General features: G+C 33.5%; 1 protein-coding gene across 14 annotated transcripts in view; it reads right to left on the reverse strand.

The window, feature by feature from the left end:
* Agtpbp1 (ATP/GTP binding carboxypeptidase 1) overlaps positions 1-12412 on the reverse strand; it is a 280878-nt gene that overhangs the window by 206896 nt on the left and 61570 nt on the right. For 10 of the 14 annotated variants that reach the window (XR_007346540.1, XR_007346541.1, XM_048800447.1 and 7 more), the window contains exons 3-6: positions 9096-9220; positions 3592-3659; positions 1009-1072; positions 462-608 (exon numbers count right to left, since the gene is read on the reverse strand). Coding sequence is in view for 12 of the 14 variants with exons in the window: in XM_048800447.1 (XP_048656404.1) it covers positions 462-608; positions 1009-1072; positions 3592-3659; positions 9096-9220 (404 nt within the window). In the remaining 2 variants the exon portion in view is untranslated. Of the gene's footprint in view, positions 1-461; positions 609-1008; positions 1073-3591; positions 3660-9095; positions 9221-12412 lie in introns of those variants that run through there. The other 4 variants (XM_048800448.1, XM_048800449.1, XM_048800442.1 and 1 more) reach the window with 2 other exon arrangements.

The following is a 12412-nucleotide window of genomic DNA, read 5'->3' on the forward strand; positions in this document are numbered from 1 at the left end:
AATGTACCAATTAAAATAAATTAATAGAAAGAAAAGCAATAGAGTCAAAATACCCTCTATATGAGTATCAAGAGAAAGGGGATGGCAGAGGGAGGGGAGGTCAGGGGGTAAGGGAGGTCAGGAGACTGAAATGGGGTAAACTATTTCATATGCATTTATAAATATGTCAAAATGAACTTGAAAATTACATAAAACTATGATGCACTAATAAAACAGATTTTTAAAAAACTAAGCAACTTCAGGTATAAAGAATTGATGATATGGGGCTGGGATTGTGGCTCAGAGGGAGAGTGCCCGCTTCGCATGCATGAGGCACTGGGTTCGATCCTCAGCCTCACATAAAAATAAAAAAAAATAAAGATACTGTGTCCACCTATAACTAAAAAAATAAATGTAAAAAAAAAGAATTGATGATACAAAGATGGTTCTAGATTGAGTAATCATACAAGGGAAACCCTTACCTTTTGGTCCAATCTTTGCAAGAACAGAATGAATCTGCACCATTAACTCCTCATGTGGGGGAGAATCTTTGCTGGCATTTGTAAGTAATTGTAACAATATTTGTGAACCACCTTTGGTGACTAAGAAACTTGCTCTTCGACCTCCACCTAAATTAAAAAAAAAAAAAAATTAACAGCATATCTTCTCCAGTATGTATCACAATTGGTCAGTATTGCAGACATTAAAGTGCTGATTCCTAAAATCAAGCAAATACTATCAAAATCATATTTTGTGTTATCTCATTTATCTAATTAGAAAGTAGCCCACAAAGAGTGAACACGAGTAATACCAAAATTCTAAGTTTAAAACTCTGAACTTATGTTGCAGGGGTAATTTGAGGGATATTTGAATATATCCAAACAAAACACCAAAGGAGTATGATATTTCAGTTTCCAGTCCCAATACTTAGAATACCTTCTATATGAGTATAAAAAATTCAAAGTACACATGATACATGGCAGATCACTATTTACAAACAGAAATAAGACCAAGGAAACAAAAACTTACCAGCTGAAACCAGCTCAACAAGAATGCTCAAGATATTTAGCGTAGTTTGAAGATCTTTAGTGTTCTGAAATAGATAGTTGATTTGCTTTATTAAAAATGGTAACAGGGGCGGGGGTTGTGGCTCAGTGGTAGAGCGCTTGCCTACTAGCATGTGTGAGGCACTGGGTTTGATTCTCAGCACTGCATATAAATAGATGAATAAAATAAAGGTCCATCAACATCTAAAAATAATATTAAACATGGTAAATATGTGAAACTCAAACTTTTTGTACCTCTTGGAAACTATCTATATTTTATAATGGCCTTCTCAATTTCTCTAGGAACAAACATATTCAGGTTTCCACTATTCTCTTATTCAGTTTTCTTTTTGCCTCTCAGAACTTTTACAAATATATTTATAGCTATCATTTTCTTAGTATCAACATTATTACAAAAGGAATTAATTTGTAATTTAAACTCCTATATTTCTACCAAAACAAATCTACCAGATAATGAAAGTAAAAAAACTGCTAAGATATAGCTCAATGGTACAGTTTTTGCCTCAAAACTGAAAGGATCTGGGTTCTGCCCCAGTGAAGGAAAGGAGGAAGAGAATAAGGGAAAGACGAAAAAAGAAGGAGAGAAGGAGAAAAAAGTGAACTAAAATTAAAAAGGCACTATAACATATATATATATATGATGACTACTCAGTCACCTAGCTCCTGTCTCAAGAGATAAATGTTATCAATTTCTTATGAGTTCTCCCTAAAATAATATGCTCATAAAAGAAATTCAAGTATGCACACATGTGCAGACATATTTATTTTTCCAAATGATATTGCCCTACAGATATTATTTGGAACCTTGGCAATTTTCATATCAATAAATAGAGCTTCTTCATTATTCTTTTTAAAGGCTGGACAATAAATTCCATTATATGGTTATACCATTTGTTATGTAACCAGTCACCTACCCATGGGATATTCAGGTATTTTTATTTTTTTTCCTGGCCTTTATTTTTATTGTTTTATTTTTTACATACAATAGTGGAATGCATTACACTCATTATTACCCATTTACAGCACAATTTTTCATAACTCTGTATATAAAGTTATGTTCAAGCCAAATTATGCCATTATACATGTACTCTTTTTTTGCATTACTCAGGTGTTTTTAGTATTTTACTATTTAAAAATTATAGCAAATAACTAAGCAAATATGTTTATACGAGATGAAAATATATTTCTGTATGTGAAATAAATTTCTAGAATTTCTGAGTCGAAGATATTACCAAATTGCTCTCCTTGGAATAATTTACACTCTCATCAGCAATATAGAAGGAGAGTACTATTTTGTAAAGTCCAGACAACCAATCTAACAAATAAAAATGCTTAAACATGGTACTCTGGTTACTTTTATTAAAAGTGATGCTTAATCTCTAGTGACATTTATCTTTCTTTTTCTGAGAACTATCCAATCATAACCTTCACATGATTTTCTACTGGTTATGAACTTTTTTCCCTTACTGATTTATAATTCCTTATGTTGAAGAAATTAAATGAGTTCAAAGAGTTTTTCTGTATTTTCCAACTATCTATAGAGTTTTTTTCATACACTTGTTAATGTAGTTAAATTAATGTAGCAAGCTTTTCTTTTACGACTCCCACTTTTTATACTTAGAAAACTTCCTTGTTATAAGAATATTTTTTAATTTCTCCCATTCCTTCCGCCAGTATATGATTTTATTTTCAATGCCTACATCTTTGCTTTGTGGAAGTAAGAATCCAACATCATGCTTTCCCAGATGGCTATCAATTTGCCCCAGGCTTCGTTTGTTAAGCAACCCCTCTATTCATCCATGATCTGAAATGCCGCCTTTATCAAATAGTACTAAATTCCCATGAGCATTTTAAATTTATTTTTGGATTTTCTGTTCTGTTACACTACCTAGTACTCGTATAGAATTTCTAAATTACTTTAGTTACTAAAACTTTATAATATTTTTTGATATTTGTTTGGTAGGAATAGTCCTTTCTCACTTCTCTTCTTTCCAGGAATGGCCTCTCTATTTCTACTTATTCTTGACCCCAACCCATTTGGACAAAATTGTATGAGACTGCTCTAAACTAGCAGATCAATTTAAGGAAAATCAATATTCTTATATGGTTAAGATTTCCTATGGAAGAACATAAACTTATTTCTTGTGCTTAACACTGCACTGAATAAAATATAATATCCTGATCTGAATACATTCTCTGATTTTACCCAAAAATTTTACGCTGGCATAGAAATTTAAGTATCATAAATATAACATAGTAGTTACTCAACCAATAAATAAGAGTAAAACAAATCATGAATGTATAGCAATAGAATAATAGAATAAAGGAGACTTTCCAATGTTTATCATTTATTTTAAACTAAAGATTCATTTCCAGCTAATGTTTCCTTTGGTGAGGCGTGAAAGCATTCTAGACAAGTGCTCTATCACTGCACCACAACCCCAGCTCTCTTAAGAGAAAAACATTTATGATTAGTATTTGTGTGTGTGTGTGTGTGTGTAGCCTTTTACCTTCAGTTTACAATTAAAGGCTATTAGCGATTTACCTCTAATGTTGACAGCAGAACTTCCATTCCTGTAGAACCTTTGGCTGTCATTTCTCTCCTTGTTTTTTCTAAAAAGTAGAAAATAAGTTTTTAATATGAATGGGTAATTAAGTATATAAAGTTTTATTAATATATCTAGTATAGAATCAATAATCCTCCATTGGTTTAGTAAACATTCTATACTGGAGCCACCTACATGTTCTTCTCTCTGAAGTTGCTAATTCTGCTCACTGGAGACTTCAAGATTTCAGTTAAAAAAAGACCTCCCCTACATTTCTTTTCAGTTACTACCATGATCTTTCTAAGAGTGTCCTTAACAATCCATGAAAAATTTAAAAGCCAGAAATATAATACAGATGCCAAACTGGGGTAACATAGAGTTATAATGGTAGATTTCTTTCTTTATGGATAGAATTAAAAGATAGTTAGAAGATAATTAATCAAAATGAGTGAAATTCAGAGACCTAGTACCATTTTGAAATGTTTTTATTGTATTAATACTGTTTCAAATTTTGAATCACACAAAAATAACCAAAATTAAGGAAGAACAACTCCTGTAAGAATCTGGAGATGAAATCACCCAAATCATCTTTCTTTCTCTGGGATGCGGGGGAAATGTGTAAATATTTCTATTATTTACAAGTTCCTAGATCTTCTCAATTCTCCTTTGATTAACAAGAGAAGGACAGTAAATCACAGGCCAACATTTAAGAAAGGAACTAACATTTACTATTCCATGTATTTACCCACATTATCACTTATATGCCTCATTTTAACTCCCTGGGGGTGACAAATTACTCTTTTCATGGACCAAAAATTTCTCCTTTGAGAAAAAGAACAATTATGTACAAAATAAATGAACAAATTAGTGAATAGACCAAGTGACTCAGATGTTTCTGAACACAATTTAATGTGCTTCCCAAAGAGTCACAGGAATCATTCTTTTAACAAGTCCCCAATATTTTTAACACCTGAATACTAATGCCAGAAATTCTTTTATATATGGGCCACTGCCATTCACTTCATATTTTGAGATTTTAAAAATAGAACACAAACTTGGGGCTGGGGCTGAGGCTGGGGCTCAGAGGTAGAGTGCTCTCCTAGCATGTGCGAGGCGCTAGGTTTGATTCTCAGCACCATACAAAAATGGATGAAATAAAGATACTGTCTGCAAATACACACACACACACACACACACACACATTTTTTTAAATAGAAAACAAGCAATCCACTCTCAATGGTACATATTCCACAATAAACTTCAAAGGACTAAATTCAATGTTCCACATGGCGGTAGTCTAGGGAGTTTAAAAGCAGAAAAATGAGAACCAAGGCTCAGATAAAAGGAAAATAACAACATAGTTGTGGGAGACAAATTCAAGCTAATAAGTCTTAGACATCATACTTTTGCCAAGAGCAAATCCTGTTCAACTTCTTAAGTCAGACATCTATTTGAAAATTATATTACTCTAAATTAGGAGTTATTAAAAAGAGGGAGAAACATACTATCTAGAGGTTATTAGTAGGTTATTGTACCTACTAATAATTACCCATAAAATAAATGTGCTGGAAATTCAATGTCATATTTATGTATCATCTCAGGTCCAGGAAGTGAACTTTGTGGAACTCATAGAAACCTTTCATCTTTCAAATTAGAAATTCTCATAAGTGATAAGATCTAAAAACACTGTTCATTTTTGCTCTCTACTGCCATATTGCTGATGTGTAAAAGACTGACAAATTTTCTCACCTATAAAAAAAAGTAAAGCTCATTAATGTTAACAAACTAAATTTCTCCTTTTAAAAAAACTACACTATTCTGTCAACCTTATCCATCCTTCACCCGCTCCTCAGTCCAGCTGCCTCTAACAAAAAAGTTTAACTTCCAAAAGAAATAGTTCCAAAGAGCCAATGTATCCTTGTTGTAAGTAATATTTTAAATTAAGACCACTGATTTAATAAAGCTAAATTATTTTAAAATACTAATATCATGTAGAATATTCAGAGGATAGAGAGCCCATGAAAAACAAGCCATTACATGTTCACCTTCCCTGGGTGGTGCTCACTTCCTTTAAAAACAACACAATGAAGTCTCTTACTCTGGTATTAATATTGCTTATGTTATTACTGTTGCTTATGCTTCACACTAAATGAAAACTAGGTCCCACTCTAAGCATTTTCTACTCTACTCCTCCACTATGATCTTGGAAGATGTCAATGTTAACAAGGATTATACATTCAAATCCTAATTCTATAGTTTCTTTTTTTTGGTATTTTATTTTATTTTTATTTTTATTTTATTGGTTGTTCTATAGTTTCTTAACAACAAAATCCATCCCTGTGCTCCAACTTACCAAACCTCTCAATGGCCATTCTCAGGATCTCAAAATGCTCCACCACTGGTGTGTTACCTCTCACTTTCAGATTATAACCTCCTAACATGCCAAATTTCTCTTTTCTTTGTAACAATTATATAATCCCTGTCACCTTCATTCAAACTTCAAGTTCATCAACTCATATATTCAGAAATCACAATATCAGTCTGCTCCATACCTAGCTTGGATTCCATGTGTCCCATGTCCCACACAAACCCCCATGCAGAAATGAATCCTATAAACTGCATTCTGTACTTCAACATAAAAGTTAAAACAGTGCCAGAAGAATTTTTTTCCTAACTTTTTAGCATAAGATTATGTAAGCAATGGTATTGTTGGATTTCTAACATGCATAGATGTAACACATACAACAACAATAGCAAAAAGAAATGAGAAAGAAATGGAGTTTTATTGGAAGAAAGTTGTAAATTTCCTAGAATTAAATACACTAAAGTACAATGTTAGAAGATGCCTATTTTAATCCCTACAGGAAACACTGAAAACTAAAATTGCCAAAAGTTGACAAAGCACACACAAAAAAAGAAGGCCATAAAAGATAAGACAGATGTAAAAGACATGAAACATTTAGAAAACAAATTTAAAAAGTCAGATGTAAATTCTATCTTATCAAAAAGTACATTAAATTGGAAGCACTAAACAGATTAGACTAAAAAAAAAAAAAGCAAGATACAATATGTTATCTTCAAGAAACACAGATTCAGGGGCTGGGGTTGTGGCTCAGCGGTAGAGCACTCACCTAGCACGGGTGAGGCCCTGGGTTCGATCCCCAATACTACATAAAAATAAATAAAGATATTGTACCAACTACAACTAAAATATAAATATTTAAAAAAAAAACAGATTCAGGGTTATAGCTTAGTTGGTAGAGTGCTTGCCTAGCATGCACAAGGCCCTGGGTTCAATCCCCACTCAGTACCACCAAAAAACAAACAAACAAACAAACAAAAAAAACAGATTCAAAAACACAATTTCAAAGTAAAATAAATGGATAAAAATAGAATATAAAAAGATTAATCTTAAGACAGCAGGAGTGGCTATACTATCAGACAAAACAGACTAAATATTACTTAAAACAAAAAGGGATGTTTCATATGATAAAAAAGGCAAAACATCAGGAATATAAACAACCATAAGTGTATATATGCCTCAAAACACAGCCTTCAAATGAATAAATAAAAACCATCAGAACAAAAAAGATAATTACACAGTTCAACAATAATAGATGGAGATTTCAATACCACTCTTAATTCATAGACTGGTACATTTAACTTAACAATGATAAGATTCCTATAGCACAAGAATTAAAACCAAGAATCAATAAATGGGATGCATTCAAACTAAAAAGTTTCTTCTCAGCAAAAGAAACAATCTGCGAGGTGAATAGAGAGCCTACATCTTGGGAGCAAATTTTTATCCCTCACACATCAGATAGAGCACTAATCTCTAGGGTATATAAGGAAATCAAAAAGCTAAGCACAAAAAATAGATAAATAAATAACCCAATGAACAGACACTTCTCAGAGGAGGATATATAATCAACAAATATATGAAAAAATGTTTATCATCTCTAGCAATTAGAGAAATACTAATCAAAAGTACTCTAAGATATCATCTCACTCCAGTCAGAACGGCAGCTATTATGAAGACAAACAACAATAAGTGTTGGTGAAAATGTGTGGGAATAGGTATATTCATACATTCTGGTGGGACTGCAAATTGGTGCAGCCAATATGGAAAGCAGTATGGAGATTCCTTGGAAAACTCGGAATGAAACCACCATTGGACCCAGCTATCCCTCTCCTCGGTCTATACTGAAAGACCAGCATACTACAGAGACATAGCCATCAATGTTTATAGCAGCACAATTCACAATAGCTAAACTGTGGAACCAACCTAAATGCACTTCAGTAGATGAATGGATAAAAAAAAAAAAAAATGTGGCATACACAATGGAATATTACTCAGCAATAAAAGAAAATAAAATCATGGCATTTGCAGGTAAATGGATGGCTTTGGAGAAGACAATGCTAAGTGAAGTTAGCCAATCCAAAAAACAACAAATGTCAAATGTTTTCTCTGATATAAGGAAGCTGATTCATAGCGGGGTAGGGAGGGAGAGCATGGGAGGAATAGACGAACCCTAGATAGGACAGAGGGATGGAAGGGGAAGAGAGTGAGCAGGGGGTTAGCAAGGACAGTGGAATGTGATGGACATCATTATCCAAAGTACATGTATGAAGACACGAATTGGTGTCAACATACTTTATATACAAACAGAGATATGAAAAATTGTGCTGTATATGTATAATAAGAATTGTAATGCATTCCGATATCATTTATTTTTAAAAAATCAATTTTAAAACTTTTAAAATAAAATAAAATAAATAATTAGATGGATTTTATTTGACTGATTCAAATAATGTTGTGCTGATGTTTCCTAATATTAAGTCATTTTACATTACTGAAATAATGTTCCTTAACAATGATAATCTTATTTAAATGTATGCACTTAATTTACTGTATTTATTTGAAATTTTTCCTATTTCTAAGCACAATATCAATATTTTTATTCTGTCAAGATTTTGATATTAATTTAGTAATATTTGCCTCATAAAATATAAATGTGATGCCTACTGAACATTTCTTTTTAGATGCTTCTCATAAAAAAGTCTCAAGACAAGCCCATGATAGTTGTTATCTCTATTTCAGAGTTGGTGAAACAAAGTCCTAGAGATTCAACAACTTCCTCAAGAATCTTAGTCACTGAATGGCAGAGCTTGAAGTTGAAAATGGGGACTACACAAATAACCAACACCCTATGCTACTTAACATCTTTTAGGGTCAACATTCTACAAGTAGTGTTGGTGCTATTTATTTGAAAGTGGGAGCAGAGAGCAACAATCATCACTAAGTACCATAGTAATCACTATTAGAAACATTGTGTTGAAAATCAATTTCCTACAAAGTTCTTCAGTTTGCTACTCTGAATCAATCTGAGAAAGTTCATTTTTTAAAAAACATTCATTTATCAGAAATTTGAATACTCTTAGCATCTAGTTTCAAAGAATTAAAATGGCATCCTAAAACAAAGAAAAAATTATATCTTACCTTGACTTTGAGCCAAATGAAGAATTTTTGATGTAACATATCTGGCAGTATCTGATTCTGTAGATTCAGTATTGATTTTCTCCAGCTGAGCCAGGAGCCCCACAATCCGAGAATTATTGGTAAGGCTAAAAAGAATATTACATTAAAGCATAATCTACATCAACCGTAATTTCAACATTATACAGATTGGTGTTTGTTTCTTTTTTTAAAAAAGCTGTTCTAAAAACTTTAAGTATTTACATGTCACATTTCCTTACTCATATCTTAATATTGTTAAAATTCTGAATTAAATGAGAAACATTCTATTTCAGAAATCTACAAATCACAAATGTGCATTCAACCTGACCAAGAATCTTATCATACAATAAAAGTTCACCTTTCTACTTGCCAAATTACTAGATTTTCTCTGCTCTTCTCAAAACTCAGAATCCCCTCCACCCACCCCACTTTACTCTCATCCTGTCTCATAAATATTATAAAATCAAATAAAAATATGTTCATCTTTCACCACCAAATCCTTATACCTAATATTATTTCTTCTCTGTTCCCACTCATTATGCAAACATTTGTACACAATGTCCTGTTCTAAATGTTGCCAACATAATAAAAATTTCTGCCTCTGATAGAGTGAACTTTCTAATAATAAAAGACAAGTTATAGGGCTGGGGTTATGGTTCAGTGGAAGAGTGCTTGCCTCCCACATATGAGGCACTGGGTTCAATCCTCAGCACCACATAAAAAACAAAATAAAGCTATTATGTCCATGTAAAATGAAAAGACTATTTTAAAAAAGAGACAAGTTACATAAATAAATTTTTAAGTTACATAGTATGTCAGGTGTTAGAAAGTGTTCTGGAGAAAAAAATGTTTTAGGGGAACAAAAGGCACAGGGGGAGAGGTCCAATTTTGAACACAGTAGTCTGGGAAGACCTTACTTGGAAGGTAATATTTAAGGAAAGGCTGAAAGAAGTAAGAACATCAGCCATGACAATACCAAGACAAAGAAGAAATCACAAACACTAAGAGCCAGTTAGGAACATGACTGACATATTCAATGAATAATGAGGTGGCCTGTGTTGCTGGAGCAGACTTAAAGAAGAACAGCAGTGAGAGATTAAGTCAGAGCTGGGGGTGAACATTTGGTCTTATAAAGGTCTTTGGCTTTGTACACTTAAACCCAGGCCTTCTTCAAATTCTCAAAACAAATTCTCAAAGTATTTGCTCCTTCAATTATTATTATCTATCTCTCCCTTACAACTGGATTATACCAATCAGTACACAAATATGATCTAGGAGCTTCTGCTAGCTATTCCATTTCTGATACTCCTTGAAAGAGATGTCTGTATTTGCTCTCTCCATTTCCTCTCATTTTGTTCACATTACAAACTACTAGTTTTCCTTCTGCACTCCCAGGTTTCCCAAAAGACTCCTGTGGTCTCTTCCATCCTCATCATATTCAATATCTCAGCACCACCCCAACTAGATATACCACTTTCTGTCAAACACTTCATTCTCTGGACTTAAATGACTCCCGCCTCCACCTGATTTTCTTCCTATCACAACTTCTTTTCAATCTCCTCAGCACCTCTAGACATTGAAGTCTCCCCCTACAGCACTGCCCCCAGCTCACTTTCATTTACCCTCTCTACACGTTTGTTCTCAGTGACTTCATCTAAGGCCACAACTATAATTACCATCTATATGGTGACTGGTTCCTGCATTCTACTGCAGCCTCAACCTCGGAGTGTATGCAACCTAATCATTCCTATTTAGGTGGAAAACTACTCTTTCCTCCTTCCTCTTCTAATCTTCTCCTCTTCTAAATTTTTCTAAATGCACATGCAACCATCAGTTGCTAAAAATAAACATCTAGCAGGGCGCGGTGGCGCACACCTCTAATCCCAACTGCTCTGGAGGCTAAGGCAAGAGGATCATGAGTTCAAAGCCAGGCTCAGCAATTTAGCAAGGTTCTAAGCAATTCAGCAAGACCCTGTCTCTAAATAAAATACAAAAAAGGGCTGGGAGTGTGGCTCAGTGGTTAAGTGCTCCTGAGTTCAATCCCTCCTACCTAAATAAGTAATAAATACCTAGACTCCCTTTTCCTTACTCCAACTCAATATAAGCTCTATCTCTAAAAGATCTAAAATCCACTCACTTCTCCCTCTCTCCACCCCCTATATAAATATATATAATTATTAATGTATAATCATCTCTCACAACACCCAACTAGTCAGCTTCCCTTCTTGATGTCAAATAATCCATTTCTTAACAGTGATTATTTTTAACTTTTTTATTTTGAAGTAATTGGATTCATGGAAGTTGCAAAACTACTAGAATGGATCTATATAACCTTTACCTAGTTTCCTCAATGATCACATTTTATATAACTACAGGACAGTATCAGAATCAGAAAACTGACATTGGCAGGAGTTCTATGCCATTTCATCACACGTAGATTTGTGCAAATACAAATATAATCAAATTTCTTTCCAAATAAAAATCTTTCAATGGCTTCCCAACAGACTTCAAGACCCACAGGACCTGTGACACCTGGTCCCTGTCTACCTCTCAGACTTTATTCCCGACAATATTCCCCTCTCTCCCTAGGATGCAGTCACAATGGGCTTCTATCAGTTACTTAAATACAGCAAAATTTTCCTCAACTTCCAGGTCTTTATATTTGCTGACCAGAACTGTGTAGAAATGGTATCATAGCCTTTCATGGAGGCAAATAGTGTCTGCTTATGTTAATATAAGCAGCAACTGATCACCACTACTGAGATCCATCATTTGATTAAAGGCTGAAAAATAGAAATAATTCTACCATTCCATTCCTTCCCTTCTTCATTTGTTAACTGGGGTAATTCCATAAGGAGAATTATGAACAATTCCATAAATATTCAGTCCCACATTTGGTTAGCCACAAGTATAGTTCATCAAATGAAAGCAAAATAAATGCCAAATTTTTAAATTTATCAATATCAGAAGAACGAGTTTATGTCCTAAAATCCTCCATAAGTGACCAATAAAGTATTCTGGTTTGTGTAATGACAAGAACTCATGAATTTAAACATATTTGACATATTTTGTCCACTATAGTTACTAATGATCAAATAGTCCCATCTTTGATCAATAGGAGCTCTTCAAGTTGGCTCATAAGTTCTTTTGATACAATTATAATCATTGACAGTATACTGGCTTTCTCATCTGACAAGGTTCTACATTGCTCAGAAATTCTTTCTCATAGTGTGGTTTACAAAAACCTAAGGGTACCTGAGACCCTTTCACAAAACCTACGAGGTCAATATCTATTGTCA

This window comes from Marmota marmota, unplaced genomic scaffold (assembly GCF_001458135.2).
Source record: "Marmota marmota marmota unplaced genomic scaffold, marMar, whole genome shotgun sequence".
Classification (NCBI taxonomy): domain Eukaryota; kingdom Metazoa; phylum Chordata; class Mammalia; order Rodentia; family Sciuridae; genus Marmota; species Marmota marmota.